The sequence below is a fragment of the Cinclus cinclus genome, chromosome 2 (assembly GCF_963662255.1).
Source record: "Cinclus cinclus chromosome 2, bCinCin1.1, whole genome shotgun sequence".
Taxonomy (NCBI): domain Eukaryota; kingdom Metazoa; phylum Chordata; class Aves; order Passeriformes; family Cinclidae; genus Cinclus; species Cinclus cinclus.
In genome coordinates, this window is record NC_085047.1 from 46929573 (window position 1) to 46956998 (window position 27426).

Sequence of the window (27426 nt, forward strand, 5' to 3'; positions counted from 1 at the left end):
GCCGGGGCCGGGCTGCGGAGCGGTGCGGGGCGGGCCCGCCTCCGCCTCCCCTGCGGCGGGGCCGGGCCCCGGGCCGAGCTCGGGCTGGGCGGGCAGGGCGCTGCCCGCCCCGCTCCCCCCGCCAATGTCAGGGGGGACTCGGGCTCTGCGGGCATCTCCCGAGGAGCCCGCTTCCCGCAGCGGGCGGGCGCGGTATATTTAGCATCGCGTCGCTTTATTCCTCCCCCAAAGTTTCGCCCACTTATTTATTTATTTGCCGGCGAGCGCCGCGCTGCCGCAGAGCGGCAAGAGCCGCTCCGCGCCGTGCCGAGCGCTGGAAGCGGCTCGGTATTGCAGCAGGTAGGGCTGAGCGCTAGGACCTCGGAGAATCCTTCCAGCAGCAGTCAGGACTACCTTAAACCCAGCCCAATGCCTCTTCCTGCGCCACTCTGCGTGCTGGATGGAGATCCACAGTCAAGAGCTGCAGCTCAGTGCTGGAGTACAACATTTCACAGGGAGCCCTGCAGAAGCAACACCTGTTTCGAGCCAGCCAAGAAAGACACAAGCACTTGTATGTTGCTGCTTTGCTTGTGGATCGTCAATAATCCTAAACCAGTGGACATCTGCTGAGCCTCCTGAGAATTCTGGATAATAGATTTGGACGCCAAAAGTTTTTTTTCCTTTTTCTTTTTTCCTTTTTTTTTTTTTTTTTGGATTTATCTCAGCCAACAACGTGAGATTTCCCCCCTCCCCCTTTGCAGGATTCATGCTGATGTATGCAGTCTGTTATAGAGTAAAAACAGCGCATGCCTTTCTGGAGTCAGAATCCATAAATCCTGACGTAGCCTGTGCATCTTAAAAAAAAAAATCCCTATAACGCCTAGGTATTTAAGTTGCTATGGTCATTCTTATCTTAAACCAAATGGAGAAACTACGGATTTTTTTCTTTATTACAGTTGGATGGGCTGAAGACCGTATTGCTTGCTAAGAGCTGGGGATATATGCATTTATATAGATAAACACATCTATATGTTTATAAATATGTCAGTGTGTGAGTATAAAGTGGTGGTTTCTTAGACTAACTGGTTTGACCTTGAACCTGTACCAGTCAAAACAGAATATTACTTTTATTTATGCATTTAATGGATTGAAGAAAGAACATTTTCTCTGTAACTGCGCTAGGGAGGGGAGAGGAGTGGAATATACCTAATCTTATATCTCCTGGGTTTGGCACCATCATTATTGTTTATTCTCATTCTCTAAAAGCAGAATCTTCTGATGGCTCCCTTAGGTGAAGTTGGGAACTATTTCGGTGTGCAGGATGCAGTACCCTTTGGGAATGTGCCCGTTTTGCCGGTGGATAGTCCGGTTTTGTTAAGTGACCACCTGGGTCAGTCTGAGGCAGGTGGGCTACCCAGGGGGCCTGCGGTCACGGACTTGGACCATTTAAAGGGGATCCTCAGGCGGAGGCAGCTATACTGCAGGACTGGATTTCATTTAGAAATCTTCCCCAATGGTACTATCCAGGGAACCAGGCAAGACCACAGCAGATTTGGTAGGTATTATCCTTAACCCTTTAGTGGTCATGTGATGAAATAATGGGGCAGAACTGCGGGCGGGGGGACGGTGGGGGGTGCGAGGCGGGCGGGAAGGGGGTTTTGTGTTGGTGGTTGATCCGCCGAGGGAAAAAATGAGTGTGTCCGGGGGTGCAGATCTACACGAGCGGCACCACCGCGGCGGAGCAGGAGCCCCTGCTAAAGTCGTCGGGTGTTCGGTAGCGATGTTTGCGTAGCCCCAAGTTCTGCTCTAGAGCAGATGCGTACTGGGAGGTGGTGGTGGCGGTGGTGGATTTTTTTGCTCGGGACGTTTCTGCTGTATGATTTGATTTCGCGAGTTTAAAGGGTTTTTAATCATTAACTACCACAATTTAAAATTCACCGAGTTTCCTGGAGGGAGTGGCTCTCGTCCTATACGCAAATTGACGAGGGCTTTTCTTTCGTTTTCTCTGCCGATTACCTGCCCTAGAAACTGCCCGAATTGCACACCCTGCCTGGTTTGCTGCTCGGCGAGGATTTACCGGCAGCGCACGCCGATCCGCAGCCGGGCTCTCCGCCCGCCCGAGCCCGCACCCGCAACCGTGCGGCAGTGCCGGTGACAGGCGCCCCGGGAAAGAGGGAGCGCAGGTGGGGTCCGGAACCTGACGCAGGGAATTCTGCGCCAAAACCTGCCTTTCTCGAGCTGTGTGGCATGTCAGGCTGACAGCGAATTTGAAAAGAGCATTCCCTGGGCTTCCTTTCCAGGGGACACTGTTTGTGTCAGCAAGCAAGGGCTGGAGGGCTGCTGGCCCCTGCCGCTCCAGAAAGCCCTGTGCATGCACACACGCGCACATGCACACGCGAGTCCAGTGGGCCTGGAGCTTCTCGGCTGCCCGGGAGTCTGTTAAAGGCCCTGCAGATTGAGTGTATGAAAGTGACTAAAACAGCCTGGCTGAGCCGATTCTGTAGGGTTTTCTTTTCTTTCTCTCTCTTTTTTTTTTTTTTTTTTTGAGGAGGGGTGCGGAAAATATGCCAGGTTAGCTCGCCACGCTCCCAGCTGTTGGAAGGAGTTAACTTGTGAGTGAACCAACCTGACAGCACTTAAATTCGGTCGTAAAAACAAAGTCCTGCGTTGATTTTTTTTTCTCTCTTTGTATTTTAATGCCAGATGTTGAACGATATCTAAGCTGTATTTTATTGCTTTGTGAAGCTATTTAGATAATACCGGTGTTGTAGGAGACGATCTCTAAAGGGCTCATAAGGGAAGCGGGGAGGGAGGGACGGGGGAGGAGAAGACTGAAGCTCTCGCATGGTCGCAGGTTCATCCTCCATCCCCCTCCATCCGCTGCTCCCTGACACTCTCACGCTGCTTACAGGCTCTTCCTCCCTCCCAAGCCGCCCGCCCGGGGTCTCCGGGGCTGGCTGCGGGGTGAGGGCAGCGTCGCGGCTCTCCCGGGGGCGCAACATTCACGCTTGTTGGCGAGAAAAAGTGCGGCAAAGTGTTTAAGGCAGACGCGTAGTGAGGGGAGTGGGGCGGGGGTGTGTTGCAGCGAGGCGTTTTCCTTGGCACGGGCAGAAGCCGTGCGTAGCTGCCGAGCCGCCGCCGCAGGTTCCCCTTGCCCGCTGCGGTGCGGGCGCGGCGCTGCGCGGGGCCGGCGGGGGCGGCGCGGAGCGGAGCGGGGCCGCAGCAGGTGTAGGGCGCTGAGCGCACCGGCAGCCGGGGCGGCGGGGGGCCGGCGGCCCGCGGGGCCCCGCCGCCCCCGAAGGAGGGCCGCCAGCTGCTCCCTTCGCAAGGCGGCGGTGACCACATTATTCGTGGCGTCTATTTTTAAAAATGTCTTTCCAGCCGCAGTTGTAGGAAGCTGACAATTCCGAGGGGCAGTTCTTCCACCCCTTGAAGCGCCTTGGTTTTAAATAGATAGATTTTTTTTTTTTTTTGTCCTTGTCGGTTTGATCTCCCTCTTCCCCCCACCGTGACGCGCCTCGGTGATAACTCTTCTCCCTGTGCGGCGCGCCGGTGATGCCCCTGCTCTCTCCGGGCACGGCAAACCCGTGGGGTGCCTGGCTTCTTTGCGAGAGGGAAGGGAATCTCGGTACTTTTGTATCGGTGCAGTGACATTGGTTTGCCGGAAGGTCACAGAATAGCTGATGCTATTTGAGTTTCGGTGATTGTAAAGTCTGCATCCCAACTCGGGAGCTGCCTTGAGGAGAGCGGGCTCACATGGTCTCCTGCGAGCGTGTGCGGGGAACCTGCGTGCGCGTGTGTGGATGCGGGGGTACGCGTCAGAAGGAAGTTTTTCTCCAGGAATGAGGAGGACAAAGAGAAAACCCCGGGGGCTGCGCGTAAACTCCTCTCTGTGCTCTGCCCTGTGGGAATCCCCCTCCCCGCGCACACCTCTGGAGAGACATCAGATAAGAGTAATTCTTTTGTGATGCTATGTTGGATGTGTGCCTATTGCGTACAATAAACCGAGCCATATTGTGTGTCTATACTCGCCCGGTTCTGGGAGCCCTGGCATTTCGCAATTCCTGCAGCAAGATGTCCATCTCTAAAAGAAAAGCTCCCCGGGAGAACCCGGCTGGGTCCCCCCCGTAATGTGATCTCAGGTGATCAAAGCCTTATCTCTCCCGGGTCACAAAAGAAATTTTTTTGATGCAGTCTCCTTTAGCGTAGGGCATTGGCTAGACAGTAGAGTCATTGTAAATTCAGGAACTCTGTAACAGCGGAGAGGCGTGCCTCTGTGCGTCAGCACAAGTACTGCATGCACAGCATTAAAAAAATAGGAGCATGCAGGAAAAGGAAAAAAAAAAAAGCTTGTCAGCAGGTGACCTCCGCTCCCCGGGACCTGCTGCTACAAGGAACCGCTGCGTTCATCATCTGCGGGAGCCGCGCAGCCGCCCGCCCTCCGGCCTCCCCGGCCCGCCCTGCCCGCTCCGGCGCGGCGCTGGCGGGGCGGGCTCAGCGCCGGGAGGGCGCGGGGGCGGCTCCGGACGGGGGTCCCTGCGGCTGCCCGCCCCTCTGCTGCTGGATGCGGGTGGGCGGGCCTGCCCCCCGCCCCGTGCTGTCTCTGGGGAGAGCCAGCAGGCCGGGGCGGGGCGGGGCAGGGGGAAGGTGATGCATGCGGCGAAAGCTCTGGTCCCCGGGACTGGGAATCGTGGGCCAGGTTTTGGGGGGAGGGAAAGGCGCCGAGCAGGCCCGACAGTCTCCTCCGCTACTGAGCGTTGCAGAAGGGAGGGGATGAGGAAGGGGGCGGGCAAGGGCGCTGTGAAAGCCTGAAACTGAAGCAGGGCCCTGCTGCCTGGGGGTGCTGTGTCTGTCTGCGCTCCCGTCTTTTAATTGGCATCACGCGGGGGAGCGGGCGGGGTGGTGACAGCTGCGACAGGCGGGACGCATCCCGGCGGAGCGCTCAGCCCCGCGCGTCTCCGCGCAGCCCCGCACCGCGGCCTCGGCCGGCGGGCGGGAGGCCGGGATGAGGAGGGACGGGGGGCCCCGGGGGAGCCCCTTCCCTCGCCCCATCGCTGGGCTGACCTCCCGGCGGCTTCTTAGCCACGAAGGAAGGGCCCCGCTTCCCTCGCCCCGCTGCTCTCCGCGGGAGCCCGGGGAGAGGACAGCGAGGAGGGTCCCCAGCGCTCCCCCTCCCCGGGAAGCCGCACAAAGAGGTGGCTGGCAGAGATACTTGGTCGCCGTCTTCGTTGTCGTAGATGATGGTCTGTTGCAGTGCTAAGGGAAAGCTAAACTGCTCCAATCCGTTGATACAAAGAAAGGCAACGTGTAGCCAGAGACAAAAAAAAATAGGCTAAGGGCAAACCAGCAACCACTTAAAGCTGTGCAGTTGCAGAGGTGTTCATTAGCTAAAAGCCAGGGAAAATGCTTCTGTAGGCCTGCTCTTCACCAGAGCTAAGATAGATGAAAGTTAAAATCTCGCTTTTATGAACAGCACACCTCCTCTCACCCGTGAGTGTGTCAGGAGAGCAGGACCAGCGTTTATGTCAGGCTGGCGTCCTGCACTATTCAGCATGGTCTGAGGTTGGATCATGTAGAAGAAGGTGTGTGAAGGGCTGATTTGGACATGTAAGGTATAAATAGTTTCCCTGAAACTTTCTCCCTGTCCTTGTGAAAGAATGGGTCTTTGCATTGGTTTCATTAAAGAAAATGCTCAGTGAGAAGAAATTCAGCACCCCATGCACTGAATTATTTCCTCTACTTCCCTTCCACATTTTCAGCAGTAAATAGCGCCCTAGCTTTCAAAGTTTGAAGTTGTCCTGATTTTCATTTGATATAGCCTCATTTTGAAGAGGATTATCTATTTTAATATCTAGTTCAGGTTCCAAGTACTATCTGTGCATTGTAGAAACTACATAATGAAAATGTGCACAGAACTGTGGGGCAAATGCAATCCTTACACTGATAAGACTTCTGTGAGACTGTATGCTTGCCCCCAAGATAATCTCTTGAAGGGACTTAATATGGCACATAAAACTTGCTGTGAGTGGGCTTTTGAGTATTTCAAATGAAGAAGCCTCTATTTTGTTCTGAAATACATGGATGCTCTTTGCCAAATACTTTAAATCAATTTTCTGTGCTTATGATAGGATGTGACAATGCCTATTTTGTTCTTTTGGTGCGCTAAGCAGAATGCATCCAAATATTTGAAATTATGGCAGCAGTTAAAGACTACTTTTGGACTGATATGAAAAATGCCAGACTCACTAATTTAGCTGTAGTGGAGTCTAATACCCACTTAATGTAAGATTTAGCCTCAGCTAAAATTGCTTGGTAACATGTATCAAGTAATATGATATTTTGGTAAAAGCTTTAGAGAAAAAGCCTTACTAAGAAATCAGAAAGTATTGCATGTCCAGATATAATGGGAATTTTAAAATTGTTTCAATGGATCAATTGTATCTGAGATACTACATATACCAGATAAATGGTGTGCTGCCGCTTTATATTACTTAAATAATTGCATAATTGCAAAATAATTCCTCCCAGTATTTTTAATTTGTGCATATGTAGAGAATAATTTAAAATGCCCAGGCCTTGAAAAAATGGTTATCAAAACAGTAATACTGTGGTGTTTGTAGTGCTGAATAATGTATAAGGTAATGATCAATACTCCCTTACAGGGAATACTCCTCATCTTTACATTAGCTTGGCTATAAATTTTCCCTATTGGCTTCAACTTGAGCTATGTTAGATGTATGTGATTCATGCCTGCTATTGGTTAGTGCACAACTATTTTGTGGGAGATGCCAAATTAATTGTTAAGAAAAGCCACAAAAGTGCTTTTTTATTGGCCATGTGAGGCTCAACACACCCTATACTGTTATTTCATTATTTTGTGTACACATAATTTCCAATAAGCTTTAAAAAATAGTTACATAGTGTGCTTAGACATGAAAGTTCACATAATATATTGAAAATGCTACTCTGTGCAGGACACACTTTATTTTGTGACTCAGAAAGTAGTGTAACACAGCAGCTTGCTTCTGAATGCTGCAGGATAACTTCCTGCGAGATCATTACAGTCTTAGATGAACACTCCCAGACAGGAAGAAATTTCAGTTTTTAAACACAAGATTCCTAGGCTTATGCCAGGTTTGGCCAGTAACAGCCTTACTGAAGAGGTAAGCAATTTACAGGGAAGGCTGCCAGAAAGTCCCCAAACATTCAGAACCAGATGAGCCAATACTTGATGCAAATACTTGTTGTACTGTGCACATGGATGCTGAACCTTGGAGATTTGCAGAAGCAGTGCTTCTCTGCAAAGTATTCTTATTTTTAAGTGAACAAATCCTTGTGTAACCTTGCTGTTATGTGCATGGGGAAACTTAATCATGTACACACTATGACACTTAGGTGTAGGATGTTTTAATGTCTGAATTTTAGATGAGTAAATAATAATGCATCAGAGAGAATGGTTACTATCTAAACAGAAATGCATGACTCCGGACTATACTAAGGATTTTCATTTCTCAAGCCTCTGGAAGATCATACTGTGAGTAAATCTTTCCCTGTATTCCTGCTTCATTGATGTCTGAAAGGAGATATTTTGGTTCCATGTGTAACATTGCTTTATTTCACAATTCTAATTAAAATGTGTTTTTTCAGAATTTATTTTGCAAGACAAGTTTCATAGGTTCCTCATTTCTGCTAATTTTTGCAATCTAAAAACTTTTTTTCCCTCTGAATGTATTATCTGTTGTGCAAACCAGTATAACTGAGCTTAAGATATGTGTTTAGGAATGATGAGAAAGATTGAGAGCAATCTTTTAATTTGATACATTAATGCTGTCTACAGTGTGTCAGTCTAACAAAGACTCAAAGTACTTGAAATATTGTATATTAATTTTGTCCTCATCTTCTACCAAACAACTCAGAAAATGGGGAAAAGCCTTGAAAATAGCTGCTTGACACTCAGGGATAAGTCATATCTGCAGTAAAAAAACCTTTCAATGGAAACAATATGTACATTGTTTTTTTTCCCTCCATTTCATAGGTATACTGGAATTTATCAGTATAGCAGTGGGCTTGGTCAGCATCCGAGGAGTCGACAGTGGACTTTACCTTGGAATGAATGAGAAAGGGGAACTGTATGGCTCGGTGAGTTCCTGCCAGCCTTGGGCACTTCTGATCCTTACATGCTCTGGGGGAAACTCTTGCTAGCTCCTACAAGCTCCCATTGCACTATGTGTGTGTGCTGTATGAGCACTCTTTCTGCTCTGAATGTCTTGCAGTCTAATTCAAAACAAGACCCTGTGGGTGACATAATGAATGTGGGAGAGGGAAAAGGTGACAAAATCGGGAATGACTAATAATGCAGATGAGTGGCAATTTAGATTCAAACAATAGAGACTGATGGCCAGAGGTGGTCACTGAAGACTAAAGGACATGCTATATGATTTGTAAATGTCTCCTGCCAGTAGAAACCTAAATTAAGACAAAGTGGATTCCTTTTGTGTGTAGGCAGAGAGCTTTCTAGGAACTGACAAAATAAGGTAGAGGGGGTGGGAAAGAGTGGCATATGTGGATGAGAGAATGAGAAACAGGAGTGTGACAGAAGTTATAAAAAATATAGGAATGAAGGCAAGAGGCTTGGTGGTCTTGTCCTGAAAGTTTCACTGGTGCTCCCTGAGGGATGGCAGCAGGAGTGAGTAACGGGTGTGCGGGAGGAGTAGAACTTGGTATTTCAGATGTGGGAATTTGCCAGCCTACCTGCAGCTGATGGGTGACTGTTCTTGGAAGCATGGGCTGTCTTCCAGCAGAGCAGGGAGAGACTGTGTATGTGTGTCTGTATGACGTGGCTCTTACCTGGGAATATTTGAGGCATCTGATATACAATCAGCTTCATGCCCTGGGTAGATTGTGGGTAGGTTCATCTGAAATTTGGCAGATAGATTCCAGATGGTAGAAGGCAACCTCTTCTAGCACTATAATATCAACCTCCAAAGCTTACAAGGACTAGAGAAGCAGTTCTATTTGAGGAAGAGCATGGCAGGATTGAAGGGTAAGCGAGTATCTGAAGTGAAGCTGTGCATTCACAGGGGTTCATTAGAAGCAGAGGAGAAGGTTACAATGGTCCACTGATAGTGTAAATGTTGCAGAGAAACACTCAAAATAAGTTAAAGTTATAGAGAAGGGCTTTAAATGTAGTTTAAGGTACCTGTGTCATAGGGTAGTAGCAGTAACAAGGAAAAGGGTGGGAATGGCAGCTAGAGGAGGAGAAAACATGAGATTATGGTGATGAGTGGGCAGGTGAAAAACAGAAGGGGTAAGAGGGAAGTACAGCTTCCATGTATATCATCCATGTAGGAGTGTGAACAAGTGAATCAAGGAAAGTCCAGCAGGAGTGTTTCCATAAGGGTGTCCAGGTTCACTGATCTCTTTCTAGTAAAATTTTGTCTGAGAGAGATGAGGAGGATTATCTTCTGAACAAAGAGTAAGCTGGGTGAGGAAGATACAGATAACAAGAGTGTATGTGGGAGGCAGAAAAAGAGGTGGTAAAATGAGGGGCAAGCCTGGGACAGAGGATGAGTGGATGGACATGAGAGAAGGGGACAGGTAGAGATGGTGAGGGCCAGTGACTGGGAAAGGCCAAAGAAAAGGGATTTAGCATAAATGTCAGTATGGAGGAGGTGAAGTTTGGAAGGGTGGAGAAGGAGCGAGAAAAGGAATGGATGCAATGACAGATGTAAACCAGTTGCCTGTGAGGAGCAAGTTGTTGTAAGTCTCAATCCTTGTGCAGCTGATGAATGCAATAAAGAACTAGCAAAGTACATGAGTACATCAGGTTCAGTTAGGCAGCAAAAAGGCAGAACAACAACAGTAATATGAATCAGTAATGTTGATAATCATCAGTTAGAATAATCGTTTGAACATATAAACATTGTGAATCAGTTACTTTGCATTTCAGATATTCTGAGACAGGAAATGTGGTTATTGATAGAGCTTAAATGCATAGACTTGGGAAAGCAAATGTTACATCACTTTCCTGAGCAATTTATGTTTTGTATTTGCAATATGTTTGACTGCCAGAGTGAATTACTCAAGACATTTTTTTGCTGAAGAAATATGCACAAGAAATTCTTTGTAAATTAGTAAGCTCACCGCATTTATAAAATAGTTGTTCCATGAACAGCAGTTCTAAAGGAGCCTGCTTTCCTAAGGAGTTGTGTTTCACAGTACAGGACATGGGTCTCTCTGACATTCTGTCCCTGCAGTAGCACAAATTCCTCAGCCTTTTGTGTTTCTTGTATGGAGAAAGAGACAGTATTAGCTGTCCATGCTCACCAGACTGCCAGTTTGCAGGGATTACGTAGCTCACCACTCCCAAGTGGGACGTGCAAATGATTTCTTTTCTTTACCCTGCCTCTAATTAGTTGCAAAACTGATAGGAACTTAATTTTCTTGAAGACCTTTGGCTCCTGATTGAAACTGGTTGACAAGTTAAGGAAAGGGAGCCAAACAGGCAAATGGATGTACAGTATAATTGCATAACGTCTTTTTCCTAAGAAATGACACTAAAAATATGAAGCCATTCATAATGGAGAACAGGCAATCTCTGAGGCTAGAATGCGAAGTTCAGGTTAAAATCTGATGGATGATACGGTTTATTGTCAGTCTCCAGAGATGGGACATACTAAAGAGTGATGGTAATTGAATTGCATTACTTCCAATGAAATATAACCTCTAATGGCTACTCAGTGTGATGATGCTTTAAAGACTTGTCAACACTAGCAATCCTAGTGCCTATATTTCAGCAACTGTCAGCTTTCTTAGAAACACTGAGATAAGCAGACCTCAGAGCAGATTTTTGTATGGAATTGGCTGGACATTTTTAAGTGACAGTGTTTTGCTTTTGGTTTTGGTCAAAAAATGTAATTAATTGAAAAGGAAGTTCTCTGATGGGAATAAATTTGCAGCTTGAACCAGAAGCAAGGCACAATCTAGCACAGAATTATCTCTCTGGCAAAGTGGAAGATCAGGTTAAATGTTAGTTTTGAGACTGAGATGTGGTAGACTGTGAAAAACCTAAATCAGTTTTTCACCAGCATTAAGCAGAGCAATCTCTTTAGCTGTAGCACCAGTAAGCTGTGCTTGTGCTGCTGTGCTACGAGGTGTATCCCTCTGTCTTGGTTTCTTCTCTAAGGGCTGTGAATAGCATCAGCTTTGTCATGGAGCCAGGTACACTTATGACACTGTGGCTGTGTTTCCTAAGATGGGAAACCCACACACAACTGAGTAGCAGCCTAAGAAATACTTGGTCTTGCTCTACATCAGCATTGTGGATCTAAGTAGGTGCTTAGATTCACAGCTTGTGAGGCACTCAGTATTTGACACTATTGGAATAGGTGCCCTGTGTCTGACACTATCATATTTATATTCTAATTACTGCATGAAAAATACATTAGTCATGAACCAAATCAGTGACCTAAAAGACTTCTATCCTTCTATATTTGTGTTTGAAACATTTGACACAGGAAGATTTTTTCCCAGCATAATTGTGGTGCCACTGGAGATGGGACATATGGCAAAGCAGAGCAGCCAGGGTGGGTTATTGCTGCCAGTTTTCATGAAAGATAACAGTAAAGGCAGTTTCAGCATATCTTGGTCCAGCCACATTCCTCTTGGCCTTCTCAAAATTCTTCTTTCCTCATAGATTAGCTGCCTGACAAACTCTCCCCACCTCCCCATTAGCACAGGGAGCAGTTCCTGCTGCATTTTCTGGTCAGGAGAGCACAGTGCCTCTCATGCTGCTTTCAGGCAGATGTGTAACATAATGTGGCTGTTCCCAAATTCTTCCTCATGCCATGGATTTAGCCAGGGAAAGCTGAAAATACATACACGTGGTGCTGCAGAGAAACCAGTGGCAGCTATGTAACAATGACTCAGAGACTGGTTTGTGACAGCAGCTTTTCCTCCTGTCTCATCTGTCCCTGCTTTCCCTTTACCTTGCCTTTCCCTGGCAGCCTGCAGCTATGACTCATCATGTTTCACAGCAGCTACAGTGCTTGTCACTGGAAAGGAGGAAAAATGCAAACTACAGATAGGACCCAAAGGGTGTTAAGACATGAAGACCTTTTCCTTCTCAAGTGCCAAACAGCTCTTGCCAACATGTCTGGCAAGAACATTAGCAAATGAGTCTTAGCTGTGTTCCTCAGGGCCATCCCATGGAGGGAGGGAGGGAGGTCTTTCTGATCAGTCCCACAACCTTCATACTTTTGTGGGCTGTCCCCATTGTCACGCTGCCCTTGGGGATATTAACAGCTGCCACCTGTGTGGCAGGCCGTGATGTGTCCTCACACTGTGGGGTGCCCATCATTCCCACTGCAGGCTGTCCTCTGAGGGAGTTCTGTGCTATGGCAAGCACAGACCAAGCAGGAACCTGGGACACCCTTGCCTCAGCTGCCCTAGCTGTCCTGGGCTTTCCTGCAATAGAGATCTGTGCTGCATCTGACTGCTGGCCATCCCCACCTCACTGATTTCCCACAGACATGCAACTGCCCCATTCCTCTTCTCAGACTGGATGCAAAGAAAAAAGCTTTTAGTGGTGGGTATGATAAGGCACAGGGGCAGGTTGCCAAGAGATGCTGTAGATGCCCCATTACTAAAAATATTCAAAATCAGGTTGAACAGGGCTCTGAGCAACCTGATGTAGTTGAAGATGCGCGTTGCAGTGGGGTTGGATTAAATGAGATTTATGGGTCCTTTTCAACCCAAACCATTCTGTGAGGTGTTGATGCCTCCACTGCTCCTTGCACCCTTGGCAAAAGACAGCTCAGGTCGGGTGCTCAGGGGGAATATTGCTAGTTGGAAGATCTGGAGCATCTACCAGGAAAGCTTTGCAGGTAGGGAGAGGAAGGCTGGAGTGGAGATGCTGGAGCTCTTGAGGAAGGGGGAAAGAGTGCTTGGAAGGAGATCTCAGGAAGCATACAGAGAAAAACTTCATTTACTCACAGAGCAGCTGGGACAGAGCTGAGGAGCCCAGATCAGGAGCCAGGGAGGGAAGCTCTAACCTCTGGGTTGCAGACTTACAGGGTGTGTGCTGCAAGGTGAGATGTAGGAACGCTTTTAACAGGGTCATAAATTGCTGTCCTTCAAAAAGTGAACTGAAAGCTTGATCTGGGAGACTAAACTTGCCTTTTGCTCCTATAACACTGGGGAGAGGGTGGAGGAGGAGGAGAGAGAGAGAGAGAGAGAGTACTGTCCTTGAAGAAACATGTTTTCCCAGTAAGTGTGCAGGGAGGTGACGATATGCTTCTTTATTGTCCCAGCAGGGCTGCACCTGCAGTGTTTTATGCTTTTGTTTGTGTCCCCACAGTCGTGGAAGGGCTATGAAGCTGCAAATACTGGCGAACAGAAATTTTTCTGACAAAAAAGGGACAATTTGTCATAGTTTACTAAAAACTACTTGGTGCAAAGATTTCCTTGGCTGCATTCTAAAAATATCTTTTATGTTCCTGTGCAAATAAAGGAAGGGAACTGTTCAGCCCTTCAAATGGTAGGTCAAGGTGCACAGAAACATGAAGAAAAAAGCAGATTGAAGTGCATGTTGGTAACAGCATTTGGGCCAAGTATATAATTACTACAGGTAGCTAAGAACTGGATAAATATATAAATTGTCCTCCAGTACCATCAGACTTTCCTTTTAAATATCTCTGATCTAAAATTATTCCATATGTTTCAGATTGATTTTTTTTAAGTAACAATCAGAATTATCTGGTCTCAGTGTCCAGGTTCCATGGTTGAAGTGAGCCTGGAAGCAGGACAGTTTCTGTGCACAATTTTTGGAAGAAGAATTAAAATCAATTTCCTTGAGTGAAGGCAGAGACTTATAGACTGAGCGTGGTCAAATCCCAGGAGGGATAATGACTGTGGCACCTGGTTTAATGCCCTTCTGCTTCTGTTATTATTATTATTATAATTATTATTATTATTATTATTATTATTATTATTTACAGTAATAAAGCGCCTTCTTGTAAATTGTATCAATGGAGAGACAAAGTGTGATTCCTTTGGCAGCTGACTTGCAAGGAATGGTCAGGCTTTCTGTATGAGTAGCTTTGCTCAGGAAAACCTGACACAGCCATGATCAGAAAACCCAATTATGTCTTTTACTGATGACAGTGACTCGTGTCTCCCTGGGTAAATCTGCTTTAATCAGGAGACTGCAAGAAGCAGGCCTGTAGTTAATTTGATGGGCAAACTCTGAAGAGGCCCAGTTCAAAAGGGTGATTATGGATCTGAATGTGAAGGAAACTTGTAACTTTGTCAGAGATGTAGAAATCCTGTGGAAATGGTATCCCAGCAAGGGTGAAACTGCATATAAGGATTTGAAGATTGTGAGCGCTTGGCAGAGGGTCTGCAGAGAATGGGACAAGGGCAGGTTGCAGAAAAGTTTGTGTCTTAGAGATGTAGAAGCATGGGGATAAAATGGAAATTGCTGCAATAAAGCTGATTTGGGCCCTGAAATGTGTATTCAAACTTTTATAAGGTGAAAAGTTTTTAAGCTATATACCTGGAAAAGGAACATAAGCCTTTCCACACCAACGCAACACACGCAGTGCATCCAGGTGGGAGTGTAAATGCAATACAGTCTGAATGTGGATGCTAACTGGGCTAGCCCTGTTTCTGATAAACTCCTTTGGGTGATAACATGGGTCTGGGAAGCTCCCTGTTGTGGGATGAACAAAGGGAGAAGGGACAGCCAATACTGCTGCTGAAAGAAGTGGCTATTTTTTCTCCAGCCATCCATCAAAAGATGAGTTCTTTTGCTGGCCCAAGTGTTTCTTTGCTGCCTGGGGAATCGAAGCAGGAAACTGGAAAACACATCTGGCCAAGCAAAAGGGCTTCAGTCACAGTGGTTCCCTCCCAGGTCACTGGAAGGTGCAGCACAAAGGTGGGAGCAAACCCTGGGTGAGGGAGTGTTTGCTTCCCTCTGAGGCAATGCAGGTGTTTTCCAGCCTCTAGTGTGTGTCTGCCTTGGGCTGTGTGGTTTGTGTTTGGCTGGAGGGCTATCAGTGTGGCTTGGGATGTGCTTGGGACATTAGGAACATCCTTTTAAATGAAAGAATAGAGGAGGACCTGGAAGTACATGCATGATGAGTTTACTGAAGCATGATAATTTCAGGAAAGTGCAGTATTTTATTTTTGGTAGGAGTATCTTTTCTTAGAAATGGAAAATTTTGCTAATCTGAATGGCTGTGTTAGGCATGACCTACAGAAGAGAGTATTTTTTACAGTGTGTAGAATGAGTATTAGTAGAAGACTTGTATGATAAATGATGAAAACTCTGAAGAGAAGACAGTGATGCAGAGTGCTGAAAGGTATTAGACTGGAGTGAAGCTATTAGTGGAGTTTTTATGACTTGGTCCCTGTACTGATTTTATTCCCTGGTTTTATTAGGGACATTAAACATCTTGTCATGAGAAGGTAGTGGTGTGTTACTGCAATTTTTTGCAAAGCTGGGAAGTATTTCCACCACAGGAGGCAACCTCACAGAAAGGCCTTGGTGACCTAAAGTGCCTAAAATGTTTACACGTGAGGCTTAGGGAGAGCTCTATCAGTGCCACTCCATACAACACTAGGAGGATCCAGTCTAAATGCAAAATGCAGTTGGTCACTGTGTTAAAGAAGATGAATTGTAACCAAAACAGGTTTCAGGAAGGATATACTGGGATGATCAGAGGCATGAAAAGACTATCAAATGTTAGACTAAAGACCTTGACTGACTTTGCCTGCAGAATGAAAACTGAGAGGGTATGTTCTTGCTCTCTGTAAATATTTTGAGGTATAACACCAGGGAGGAAAAAAAGCCCTTGAAATAGAATGAATTGATTTGAATGGATCGCAAGAAAGCTTAGGCTGCATAATAAGGAAGATTCAGGCTGTGAGGAAATGGGATTTTGAGCTGGTCAGAAGGGTTTTTGCAGGGAGGTGGAGATGAGACAGAAATGCTTTCTCTGCACTGTACTGTAGGAAACAGCTTTGTGACTGTGGACATTTTCTTTGTGGGGGATATAGGTCTGAGAAAAGTCCATATACTTGAGTTACCTCATCTACTTCACCCTTGCAGATAACCCCTCTTAGAATTTGGATGGGCAATTTTGCTGAAAGCTGGGTACTGTTAAATGGTGTTCCTCACAAGTACCAGCATGGGGAATAAGGCAGAAACTGCAATCTGCTCAGCAAGGTAGGAAGGACTCTAGAAAAAAAAAAAAAGGTATTTTGAGATGCAGGTACTGTTGTAGGAAAAACTGATAGGTCAGTACACTTGACACAGGCAATACGGGAGAAAGCTTTGTGAGAAACTGCAGCTATTGTGGTTGTTTTAAAACTATGGCTTCAGCCTTTCTGAAATCTGAATTTTATAGACTATAAGACTGTCACCAAAGAAGGACACTTACTAGTAGTGTTCTGTGAGGTACATACTACACTTTTCCTCAAGTCTATGGTCTTCCTCAGAGGACATAATTTCAAATGCTTGCTAGGCCTCAAGATAAATTTTTGTGTGAGAAAACCCTCAGTGATTTCCTTGCCTTGGTCTGCATTTCCATGTTGATCTTAGATTCTCACTACATGCCTGGGACAGAAAAGCATGAGTAACTTCTATATAAATTGTGTGTGTGTGTGTATATGTGTGTATGTATATATATAGACAAACACACACACACGTACACACACACACATAATTTATACAGAAGTTACTCATGCTTCCCTGTATATATATATATATATATATATATATATATATATAAAGCTAAGCTTTGGTAAAGTAAGATCCTACTAAAACCTTAGTTTAATGATTTGCTTTTCCCCTAACTAAAGGTGTCTGAAATTTCGTGTTCTCATGGAAACAGGAAACTAGAAGTGCTACTTGAGGAGGCAACCAGTGTGACCTTGCAGGAAGCCCCTTCTAGAAAGGGCAGTTCTGTTTCGCTGCTAGTGCTGCATGCTTCTGCTTTCTTCCATCCTCCAACACTGGCACTCATCTGACCTGTCAGGAGATCAGTTTAGGGATATAAAGCCCCAGGAAAAATGCTCAGCCTCCTGAACTGGCTTGCTGCCTGTTTGGGCAAGCACTAGGGCTCAGTGGGAGAATCAGGTGCAGTGTGGGATGGTTGAAGGGTTGAGCACCATGCTTTCAACAGGAGGGAGTTGCTAAAGTGGCTTAACTGCATTGCAAACCCAAATCATACCCAGCAATCAAGAGTGGGACATCTTCAGATTCTTTGCAGTTGTGTAGCTCCCTCTCACTGCAGCCCTGAGAGTTTCTGGAGCCAGCTGTGTAACCATACAGAGGTGTGAAAAAGTTCAGTGTCTTTCGTTGATCTGAGAATACTGTGTTGAAGTGACATGCTAAAAGCATCAGCAGCAGTGACACACTGAGATGTGCTTGGGGATTATTCACTGCATCAGATAAAGATCTGATGTGCTCTGTTTCTGATTCAGGAGCCAGTGGGATGTGAACGTGGCACTCTCTCCCACTTTGCCATTCATAATTTTCAAAGACAGAGTAGAAAAAGTCTGCCCCGTGGGGACTTCATTAGGGATTTTGACTAGGTTGAGATTTGCTTTGCAGTTTGAATGTGCTTAGGCTGATTTGGTGATGTGTGGTAATGTGGTTCATTTGTGTCGCATTCAAAAAGCTCAAGAAGAAAAAGCTTGTTACACTGCAAATCCATATTTTCCCCTTCTATAAAGCCCTTTTGTTTCCTTTTCATTCCTTTTATACTGGCAGATATCTGCAGCTAATTTTGATTTGAAGATAAGATTTTATATTTGTGTTCCACTGGCTGCTGCTGATGTAAAACTTGTGTTCTAGTGTGCATGCTGCATTCTTTTGAGGTCTGACCCAGGCTGTGCATCTTTAATCTGCTAAACTTGGCTCTTCAAATTTAACCCAATTGTAGAGGCAATTGTGACTCAAGAGATATTTTGACTTGATTCTATTATGGTTTAAATACCATTGCCTTCAACAGAATCAGGATTGAACCTGCTCCTGTGAAACCACCAATTAATTTTATGGTTGTGTCAGCAGATCCCAGTCAAGATAAGAGCTGTATTGTATTCATCATTTTAAAAACCTAAATCTAGACAGGATTCCTGCCTATGAGAGTCTACAATCTAGAGGCAATCTTCTAACATTTAGTCTTACTTTTTCATAACAAGGGGGATTTTGTCATGCTGATGCCTTCGTTAGGACATCATATGGTGTATAATCTGAACTCAGAGTAGGAAAGTTATTGGAGAAGACTTCAGCAAAATATTTTGATTCATTTTCGAATATACAAATGCTGTAAAGTTTAAGCAAAATAGCAATATATTTAACTTTAAAAATCTGATTTCTTTGGAAGATCCATATTTGCAGGTACCGGGGAGACCAACAACCTCGTCTTTGAGCTCTTCAGCTACTAGCTCTGTTGAAGTGGTTACTATATATCTTTTGGGTTTTTCACTCAGAATAACAACTTATTTCATCAAAGCTGAAATTAACTTCATGACTGAAGTTTTACCCATTGAATGACAGGCCCACTGGTGTGCATGTGAGGAGTAGGGGTCTTGTGAAGGAGCAGAGCCACCTGATTTCCTCCAGCATTTCCCAAAGACTGGGTCAGCGGTGTCGCTGTCAGCATAAGTCGTGGCATAGCAACACCAAAGATGTGTGGATTTTCTGAGAAATATTAAGGAAATACTCTTTATTCTACTCAGAAAGTGAGATACTAAAATTGTGTAATTAAATCCATGACTTTGTGGTGGGATTACCCCTAGGAAAAGGAATGGGGGCAGTGTCCAAAAAGTCATCCCTGGAGAGATTCTTTATGAGAAGTGTTTGCCAAGTAAGGGGACACTGCTGTCTGAAAAGGGAAGTGTGACATCTTTTCCTCAGCAGCAACTCTTTGAAATGCTGGTTTTCTTTCCCATCCCAAAAAGGTGGGAAATTAAAACAATTAATTTTTAAAAATTTAGACTGAATAACTAATTGAGGCCTGCTAGGTAAAGATCATAGTTTGCCAATCCTTTTTTGTAGTGCTCACCAAAGCATGTAGTTTTTGAAATTTCTTTGTGAAGCTTGTTGATTTTCAAGACCCCAGTGGATATGTGGCATTTCAGTGATGATCTTTCCAAAATGTGATAGCTTGTGATGCTGTGTTTGTTTGATGTTCCCCTTCCAGAATGACAATGTGAACAGTAATTGTCCTCTGAGCTAGTACCTAGCTGGTAGCTTTGCATAAAATTAGCAGCAAAATATAGAGACAGACTCTTATTCATCAGTCCTTGACCAAATCATCTTGCTGAAAGAATAAAACATTAATTACTTTTATAGTGTGCATATATATCACTACATATGAATAATAATTATTTAGTCCCCGTGGCTAAGTGTTTCTTGAAAGATCCTGAGCATTCTGCTCTTTTTATGATGGCACCAGCTAGCTGAAAGATTATGTACTTCTTTAATGGTGGATAAATCCATTTTGTGGGGTACTCACTGAATATAGAGGCTCATGCGGATTAAGTACTTTTTATCCCTCACTTTACAATGTTTTTCAGCATGTGAATTTAGTTCACTTAAGCAGCACTTTCTGCTGAATGAGGTCTATCTTTCCTTTAAGCCTGTGTTCTTTGCTTAGAGAACCACAAAACAAGGCAAACAATACTGACAAAACACTTTGTTCCATCTTAGTCGGATTTAAGGAAAGCATGTTTTATTTAAAAATCTCTGTCTGGTCAAAACCTTAACTGGTATTCAGGCTAAAGAGTGTGCAGCTGTAGAGTGGCAGCTCTGCTTTAACATACAGGTTGTCTTTTGATAGAAGAGAATTTGTGGAGTGGGGAGCTGGGGGAGGTCAAGTTACAGCTTTCAGTAAATCTGAGCGTGCCTGAAATGGTTCTTTTAATGTCTTAAAATATTTGTTGCCTTTTTATCATTGCAAGGCTGAGCTATGTTCCATTTAAGCTGACGGGAAACCCTTCTCCCATATTCTTCAAAAATTGGCTCTGACCCCTGTATCAAATTGCATACCACCTTGCTTTCTGATTCTTGGAGGGGTTCAGCCAAGCGTTATGAATTAGATGCTGAGATAACATTGATGACTGCAGTTCTTTATTGTGCCAAGGGAATCAAAAATAAAATAGAGGTCAGAAGTGTGACTAGTAAATGATACAGTGTGGGCCTGGTCCTGCTGGCGTGGAAGGGAGGGGAACAGATCTGCTTGTTTATTTGTTTTCTAAGAGTCGACTTTGTCCTGGTCCTGTTCCGTTGTGGTGTGGAGAAGGAAGCTCATCAGCTTCCAGAGAAAAGACACTGTGACAGTTTATGTAGCCTAAGATCTGCCCCTGGAATTTTGTCAAGACTTCCAGCAGCATTACGAGCAGATCTTGGGTATTTAGGTGAAAATGAGTTTTCATCTCATGTGCTTGGCTGAGCAGATATAAACTGAGCCTTTATGAACTGGAAGCATAGCTGTTGATGGGCAGCCTCTCCTCAGGCACAGTGGGGTTGCTCATCCCATAATGATTTCATGTCCAGGGAGGGCATGCTTAAAGCTTGACAGATGCTGCAAACTTGAAATCTCACAGGAGAGGATATCAGTAAAACCAAGAGCTGAGGAGCTGGCAGTAGCAAAAATGGATGGAGTTCTAATTGGCACCTCATCCTCCTGCAGCTCACATCAGAAGAGCTCTGTAAACAGCCCTGGGGTAGCATGGTGCTCTGTGCCAGCCTGGTCTCTCCAGAGAAGGTTCTTGATAGTGTACAGAGAAAGGGAATGGGAGAGGAGCAGCAACGGGGCAAAGAGGTGAAGCACTGAAATCCCTCCTGTGCTGACAGTGTCCTGGGATTTCTACTGTCGGTGCTGGAGTCTGCTTACTTTGTTTGGGAAGTGCTACTTTTCTGTTGTCTGCATCAGGGCATGGAAGTACCAGGGTGTCTGCATCTATGTAGGTATTGTGGCTTTTGGCAATCATGATCCCAAAGGGTTCAAGGGCCTTGGGATCTTTACAAGCTTTTTATAAAAGATGCCAATCTTTTGAAAGATGCTAATCTTTAAGCGACGTCATAACTGCTGCGTAGCAGCAGCACAGAACAGTCACACTTGATTTTTATTTTGTAAGTAGGGATTGGTGTAAAATAAAAACTTTATACAACATAACTAAGAGGTTTAGGGGAAGAAAGTAAGATGGATGCTGGATCTGTGAGATACAAGGTGACCTCAGGTAGGGAGAATGCAGTTGCCTAGCTGTGGTTTTTCCAGGGACACCTTGCCTGATTTCTCTCATCTTATTTAATGTGCTATGGAATATGAAATGTTCTATGACTGGCAGCATTGGTGCCCGTTTTCTTGTCCCTCCTCTGGCCCTGAAGGGTTTCCTGCTGTCTGTCTAAAAGACTTTTGGAGAACTACTGACACAAACACAAAAAACCAATCAGCTAGTCCTCTTGGCAGCCTTCCCCCACCCCCCCAACTTTTTTTTTTTTAATGTTCTGTCAAATTATCAAACAAAGCATTCTGAAAAGAGGCTGCCTGGAGAAACTCATCAAAGAAAGCTCTGTGACACTCACCAAGTGAGACACAGAGTGTGCAGGGCTTGACTCACACTGTGGTCTAATTTGGAAAAGAAAGTGGTGCTGCTTGGACACTGGTATTTGGCTTCTCATTGTGGCTGGAGGTAGTTCACCCAGCCAGAAACTAACAGACTTAGCATGAGAGTACAGAAAACACCACAGCAAATGCTAAACTAGACCTTTATTTATTACAGCTCTGGATGAGTGTTAATTATTAGCTGAACATAGTATGTTCTAGAGGCTGTTTGCATTACAGCATGGGAAGGGCCAATGGCATGTAAAATGTGTGTGTTGGTAGGCAGAACAGCAAAGCAAACTGCTCCGGAGGAGAATAGGGCTTTTCTTTGTTTCCCTTCACTACATATGCAGTTTTTAGTAATGCCATGGAGTCATAATGAGGGATTTGCATGAAATTACTCAGGAGATTATATATATAAACATGACTTTTATTAAAACAGGGTGGATTAACAATGTGTTAGTGTGCAGCAGGTATGTAGGAAGTGTTGACTACATCAGATATATTTCTTGTTAATAGTTGTTTGGACTTCTGGATTAGGTGTTTTCTTGTCTCTGCTGGATCAGTGTAGCAGTTTGCAAAAGGGAAAACTATACATGACATAGAGCAGAATAGTTTGCTTGGTGTAAAAAGGTACTTGCTGGGTTTTTAGGCATGATGGTCTGAAGAGGCTTTCTTTTGTCAGGTTACAAAATACATAGGAGTTTTAGCTCCATAGGGTTATAAGAAAGAAAGAAAGAGAGAAAGAAAGAGAGAAAGAAAGAAAGAGAGAAAGCAAGAAAGAAAGAGAGAAAGAAAGAAAGAGAGAAAGCAAGAAAGAAAGAGAGAAAGAAAGAAATAGAGAAAGAGAAAAAGAAAGAAAGAAAGAGAGAAAGAAAGAAATAGAGAAAGAGAAAAAGAAAGAAAGAAAGAGAGAAAGAAAGAAATAGAGAAAGAGAAAAAGAAAGAAAGAAAGAGAGAAAGAAAGAAATAGAGAAAGAGAAAAAGAAAGAAAGAAAGAGAGAAAGAAATAGAGAAAGAGAGAAAGAAAGAAAGAAAGAAAGAAAGAAAGAAAGAGTATTGATGTGTTTTATACAGGACCCTGTACTGTTCTTTCAACTACCAAGCAACACAAATGTCTTGCATTCTTAAACATTCTCTGAGCAATGTACATGTGTTTTACATGTTTCTACTTATTTACAATTAACTACTTCATATGGTTAGCTGTTTTAAAACAAGCAAATAGAACTTTCATTGTGATGCCTGTAATGATGCCTGTAACCATGCACTTTGTTAATTTAGAATCTGATTTTTAATCAATCTGCCTGGAAATAAGATAAGATAATTATTTTCTTCCCTTGTTAGGTGGTGGAGAATGGAGAAAGGGAAAAGGGTCCTGGGCTTGCTAACACTGACCAGCCATTATCAGTTTTCTGAATTAAGTATTTCTGGGGGTTTTTTCTTTGTGATATGTGCATCTTTGTACATACAATTCAGTTATTTGAACATTCAGAGTTAAATCACAGGTTAAAAAACCAAACAGGTAAAGTGTGGAAATGTAGCAAAATGAAAATCAATCACTTTGTAGTTGAATACTTTATGAACAGCTCTCACAGAAAACATGTGGAATGTGGTGCAACATCTGATTTATATAATTTTGAGGTCACCTCCTTATTTGGCCCTGAATTAAATGATTTGAGCAAGGCAGGCAGCCTCCCCTTTCAGAGGAATGCAGGTTACTTTCCATAGTTGTTCCAGTTGGGCATGTTTGGTATTTGTGTCAGCTTTCAAGAAAGATGTCCAGCAACTTTAAGTACAGTGCAAGGAAATATTTGCACTGGAAAACTGATAGAGAAGTGAGTTGCTGGAATAAAAGTATGCAAAAATTGCTGTATTGTAGGGCTAAATCTTGCTCTTCAAATGTGCATAGAGGGACTTTCTAAAAGTCATAACCAGAAGGAGAAATGTGATCAGGAAACACCATATCCTTTCCATGCTGAGAGAGTTGGTTTTCAGCAAGACTTTCCCTTCCTAAGATGATGAGACAAGAGGGTGGTGTTGGCAGCATGGACCAGCCTGTGTTTTGCTCATTTCTAGCTGGAATAATGACATGCATACTTAAAATGTGAGCATAAGGGATTAATGTTATCTAAGGCTGGGGTGGTATATGGTTTAGGGGTAGGCTCAGCAGTGTTAGGCTAATGGTTGGACTCAATGATCTTAAAGATCCTTTCCAACCCAAAGTATTCTGTGATTCTACATAAATTACTATCCTGCTGGATGTTTATTTCTGCCTCTCTTGTACTAGATGAGATGTTATTGTAAGAATTTCCCCAGCCATGGGGAGAAGGATATGATGGGATTTTAGTGTCCTACATTACTTACAGGATCTGATCCAAAGTCACAAACACTGATTTACTCTAACGGTGTCTGACCACACCAGAATTTCTAAGTCTCCTGAAAGGAAAAGATTTGGCTGTGTAAAGAAATTATTCAATTTCTTCTAAAGGGTGATTGTTGATGTACCTACCTCTCTGATCCCACATCCTGATTGCTCTGTCATGTTCATGTTGAACTATTTTCCTCATGTTTGTACATGAATTTCTGAGAATTTTGAAGAAGAACAAAAGAGATGTAGCTGTGTTATAACTGAATAGAAAGTTAAAATAGGATAAGCTTGTAAAATGAAGATTGAATTTATGAGCTTGAAATCCATTTCACTCATCCAGAGTGCAGTACAGCACAAACCCCCTGATTCAGGGTCTGCTAGTTACGTGTACCACAGCACTGTCATGAGCCATCAAACCTGCCAGATAAAGAGAGACTATTTTAAAGTTTCTCCTTCAGGGCATGGGGAAATAGTTCTTGCAAAGATAGAAATTTATGATGATGCTAAAAAAAAATGCAGATGAAGTGAATAATTAATGAATTCTCGACAGGACTGAAATATCTTCCTAAAATGCTGCTATTTTTAGCAGGGAGTTCTTCTGCAGTGCTTGTCATGTGATCCTATTGCCTTCTGAGAGCAGGAAAACAATTTGAATTAGTTTCTCTTTCCCCATGGACTTACATAAGCCCAGTATATAGTACCCCTTAGCATCTGATTCTGCCTTAAAACAAACACAGATGACTTTAAACATGCAAAATAAAACACTAATGAAATCAATACTTAAAGATAATCTTCTTTGCAGCTGAATACCTTTTATAATAGTTCGTACTTCTGAGGCTGTGCAAGGAGGAGTACTGCAATGGGTGTAACTGGCAGCTGCTGCTGGTCCAGTGATGCTCAATGCGGCTGCGGTTTCAAGCTGGCAAAGGACATAGAGGCAATTATCAATAGGAGGTTGCAGGGTATGGCCCACAGATAAGGGTTTAATGTGAACAGATTTGTGTGTCTTTTGCCTATAACCAGCATAGACTATTGCTGTGTTTGAACTACTTGGAACTAAAAATGTCATAGTCAGAAATTACTCTAAAAAAAAGCTGCCACATCCACAAAGGGATACGGTCACTGCCATAGTGAATTTTCAGGTGCTGAACATGTGAAACTAAGTTCTGTCTGGGGTTTCTCTTTCCTGAGTGGTAATGAGGTATCCAGTGCCCATTAAAGGGGAAGCGAGGAGCAGCTTACTTGCTGCCTTTCTTGCCTACTGGAGTTGCCACAAATTTAATTTAGAGGAGCCCTCCAAATGCCAAACCTTGAAGTGCTTGGGAGGGCCTGAGGTGGACTCTGTCTTTGCAGATCAGTACCCAGTTTGTACAGGTGCAGAGGGATGTTGGCTCCCTTCCCCCATTTGCATGGGATTTGTTTCCCCCACAAGGGATAGTTCATGGGTGGCTTCTCAAAGGTGTGTACAGCTCTTTGCACCTGGCTGGTCCCCAGCCCCCGTGGACTACCCTGGAATTGCCACTCTAAGCAGCAGTGAAACATCTGGGCTGAAGCACACTGGTTTGGGAAAGGGTTGGGACCTGAGCCTCAAGCAGCAGAGGTGGCCCCAAAGGCACCTGCAGCTTCAGGGAAACTGCAGGCTCTGGTGATGGCAGACTTTGGGAAGCTCCTGGGTTAAGTCGTGGCAGGTGGTTTCTTGGGCTGTGGCTCCTTAGTTGTGTTCAGGCACAAGTTTATGGCTTAGGTGCCATACACACTTTGCTGCATCTGGGCCTTGGTAAGTGTTTTCCCTTCTCTGTGCTCCTATCTGAAAGGATTGTTTTAAGATTTAATGTCTGTAAAATACATGCATTGTATGGAGCTTTATAATAACTAGAAACTGATCCTCAGCTGGAAGCTGGGTGTGGTTGATGTGAGTGCTACTGAAATGAAAACTTGTTATGGAAAAGTACATTGAATTATCTCTGTTTTTTTTTTCTTGTGCCCGGTGAAAAGACTATTTTCAGGCTTATTTTTCCCAGCTTTCCATCAGCTCTCCCATGCTACAGCTCACCACCTTCTTTTCCAGTGTTCTTGCTCAGTAATTTGCATGTGTCCTTCCTAAAATGAATCTGGTTATCAGGTGACTGCGCTTTAAGCACTCTATCAAGCAAATTTTTAAAAGAAATTTTAAGCAATCTTAAGGATGTGGAAGGCAACACACAGACTGAAGAAGTGAGTCAATTGGAAGGAGTGGATTCTGTGGTGGCAGGGGATCTGATGAATGACTGATACCCTCAGTGCATCCTGTCCTCAGTGGGATGGGACACAAGGTCCACCCTGATAATGCAAACCTGCAGGGCTTTTCCGTGCCTACTTCATCTCAGCACACAGGTTTCATGTTCCTGTTTGAAGCTCTATTGGGCTGTGGCTTTGTGGTACAGATAATACATCAAATGAAGGGTAGCAAATCACATGTTTTTAAATTAGTAAAATGCATCAAGTCCTCCATGCATTGAAACAGCATAGAGATTTTAAGACTGTAAATTTTATTACAGCCCTGCACACTGGTTCTAGTTTCTTTTATTTATATCTGTTTGTTTGAATACCTGCACTTACCAGTGAAACAATTAGTTATAGAAGTCCAGCAAAATCTTGTGAACTGCTTGGGAGCTATCAGAAATTAAAATATCTGTTTTCATCTTTGTTGTTGCTGTATTGATTTGGGCAATGAGGCAATGAGAGTAATTTTTGCTTCACGTAGGGTTATCTACCCTTCTGACTGTCTCCTGAAACACCCAGCAATACAGCTGTATATAGCTAAAACTGGGAGTATTGAAATAGTTTATTCTGCAATATAGCAAGGAGATACCAGTTTCATGCCACTACAATAGTAATTCTTTAAGAAGTACCAGTTTCAAGCTATTAAAATAGTAATTCTTTAAGAAGGAGCTTATTTTAGTGGCTGTCTCCTTACTGCTGTTTCTTTTCTTTCCACAGGAAAAATTAACCCAGGAGTGTGTATTCAGAGAGCAATTTGAAGAAAACTGGTATAACACATATTCATCAAATCTATATAAACATGTGGACACTGGAAGACGATACTATGTTGCGTTAAATAAAGATGGGACTCCACGAGAAGGGACTAGGACTAAACGGCATCAAAAATTTACGCATTTTTTACCTAGACCAGTGGACCCTGAGAAAGTACCAGAACTATATAAGGATATTTTAAGCCAAAGTTGACAAAGACAATTCATTCACTTGAGCCCTTAAAAAGTAACCACTATAAAGGTTTCATGCGGTGGGTTCTTATTGATTAGCTGTGTCATCACATCAGCTCCACTGTTGCCAAACTTTGTCGCATGCATAATGTATGATGGAGGCTTGGATGGAACATGCTGATTTTGTTCTGCACTTAAAGGTTTGTCCTCCTGGAGGAGAGCCTATGCCCACTCGCTTGATTTAGTACGAGAGGGAGCG

The 27426-nt window shown here is 44.1% G+C and overlaps 1 protein-coding gene across 1 annotated transcript; it reads left to right on the plus strand.

Moving 5' to 3' along the window:
- The first annotated feature begins 1257 nt into the window (after nucleotides 1-1257).
- On the plus strand, nucleotides 1258-27189 carry FGF9 (fibroblast growth factor 9). The gene is made up of 3 exons (XM_062514664.1): nucleotides 1258-1534; nucleotides 8015-8118; nucleotides 26944-27189. The coding sequence occupies exons 1-3, from the start codon at nucleotides 1258-1260 to the stop codon at nucleotides 27187-27189; spliced, it is 627 nt and encodes a 208-aa protein (XP_062370648.1).
- The last annotated feature ends 237 nt before the right edge of the window (nucleotides 27190-27426 follow it).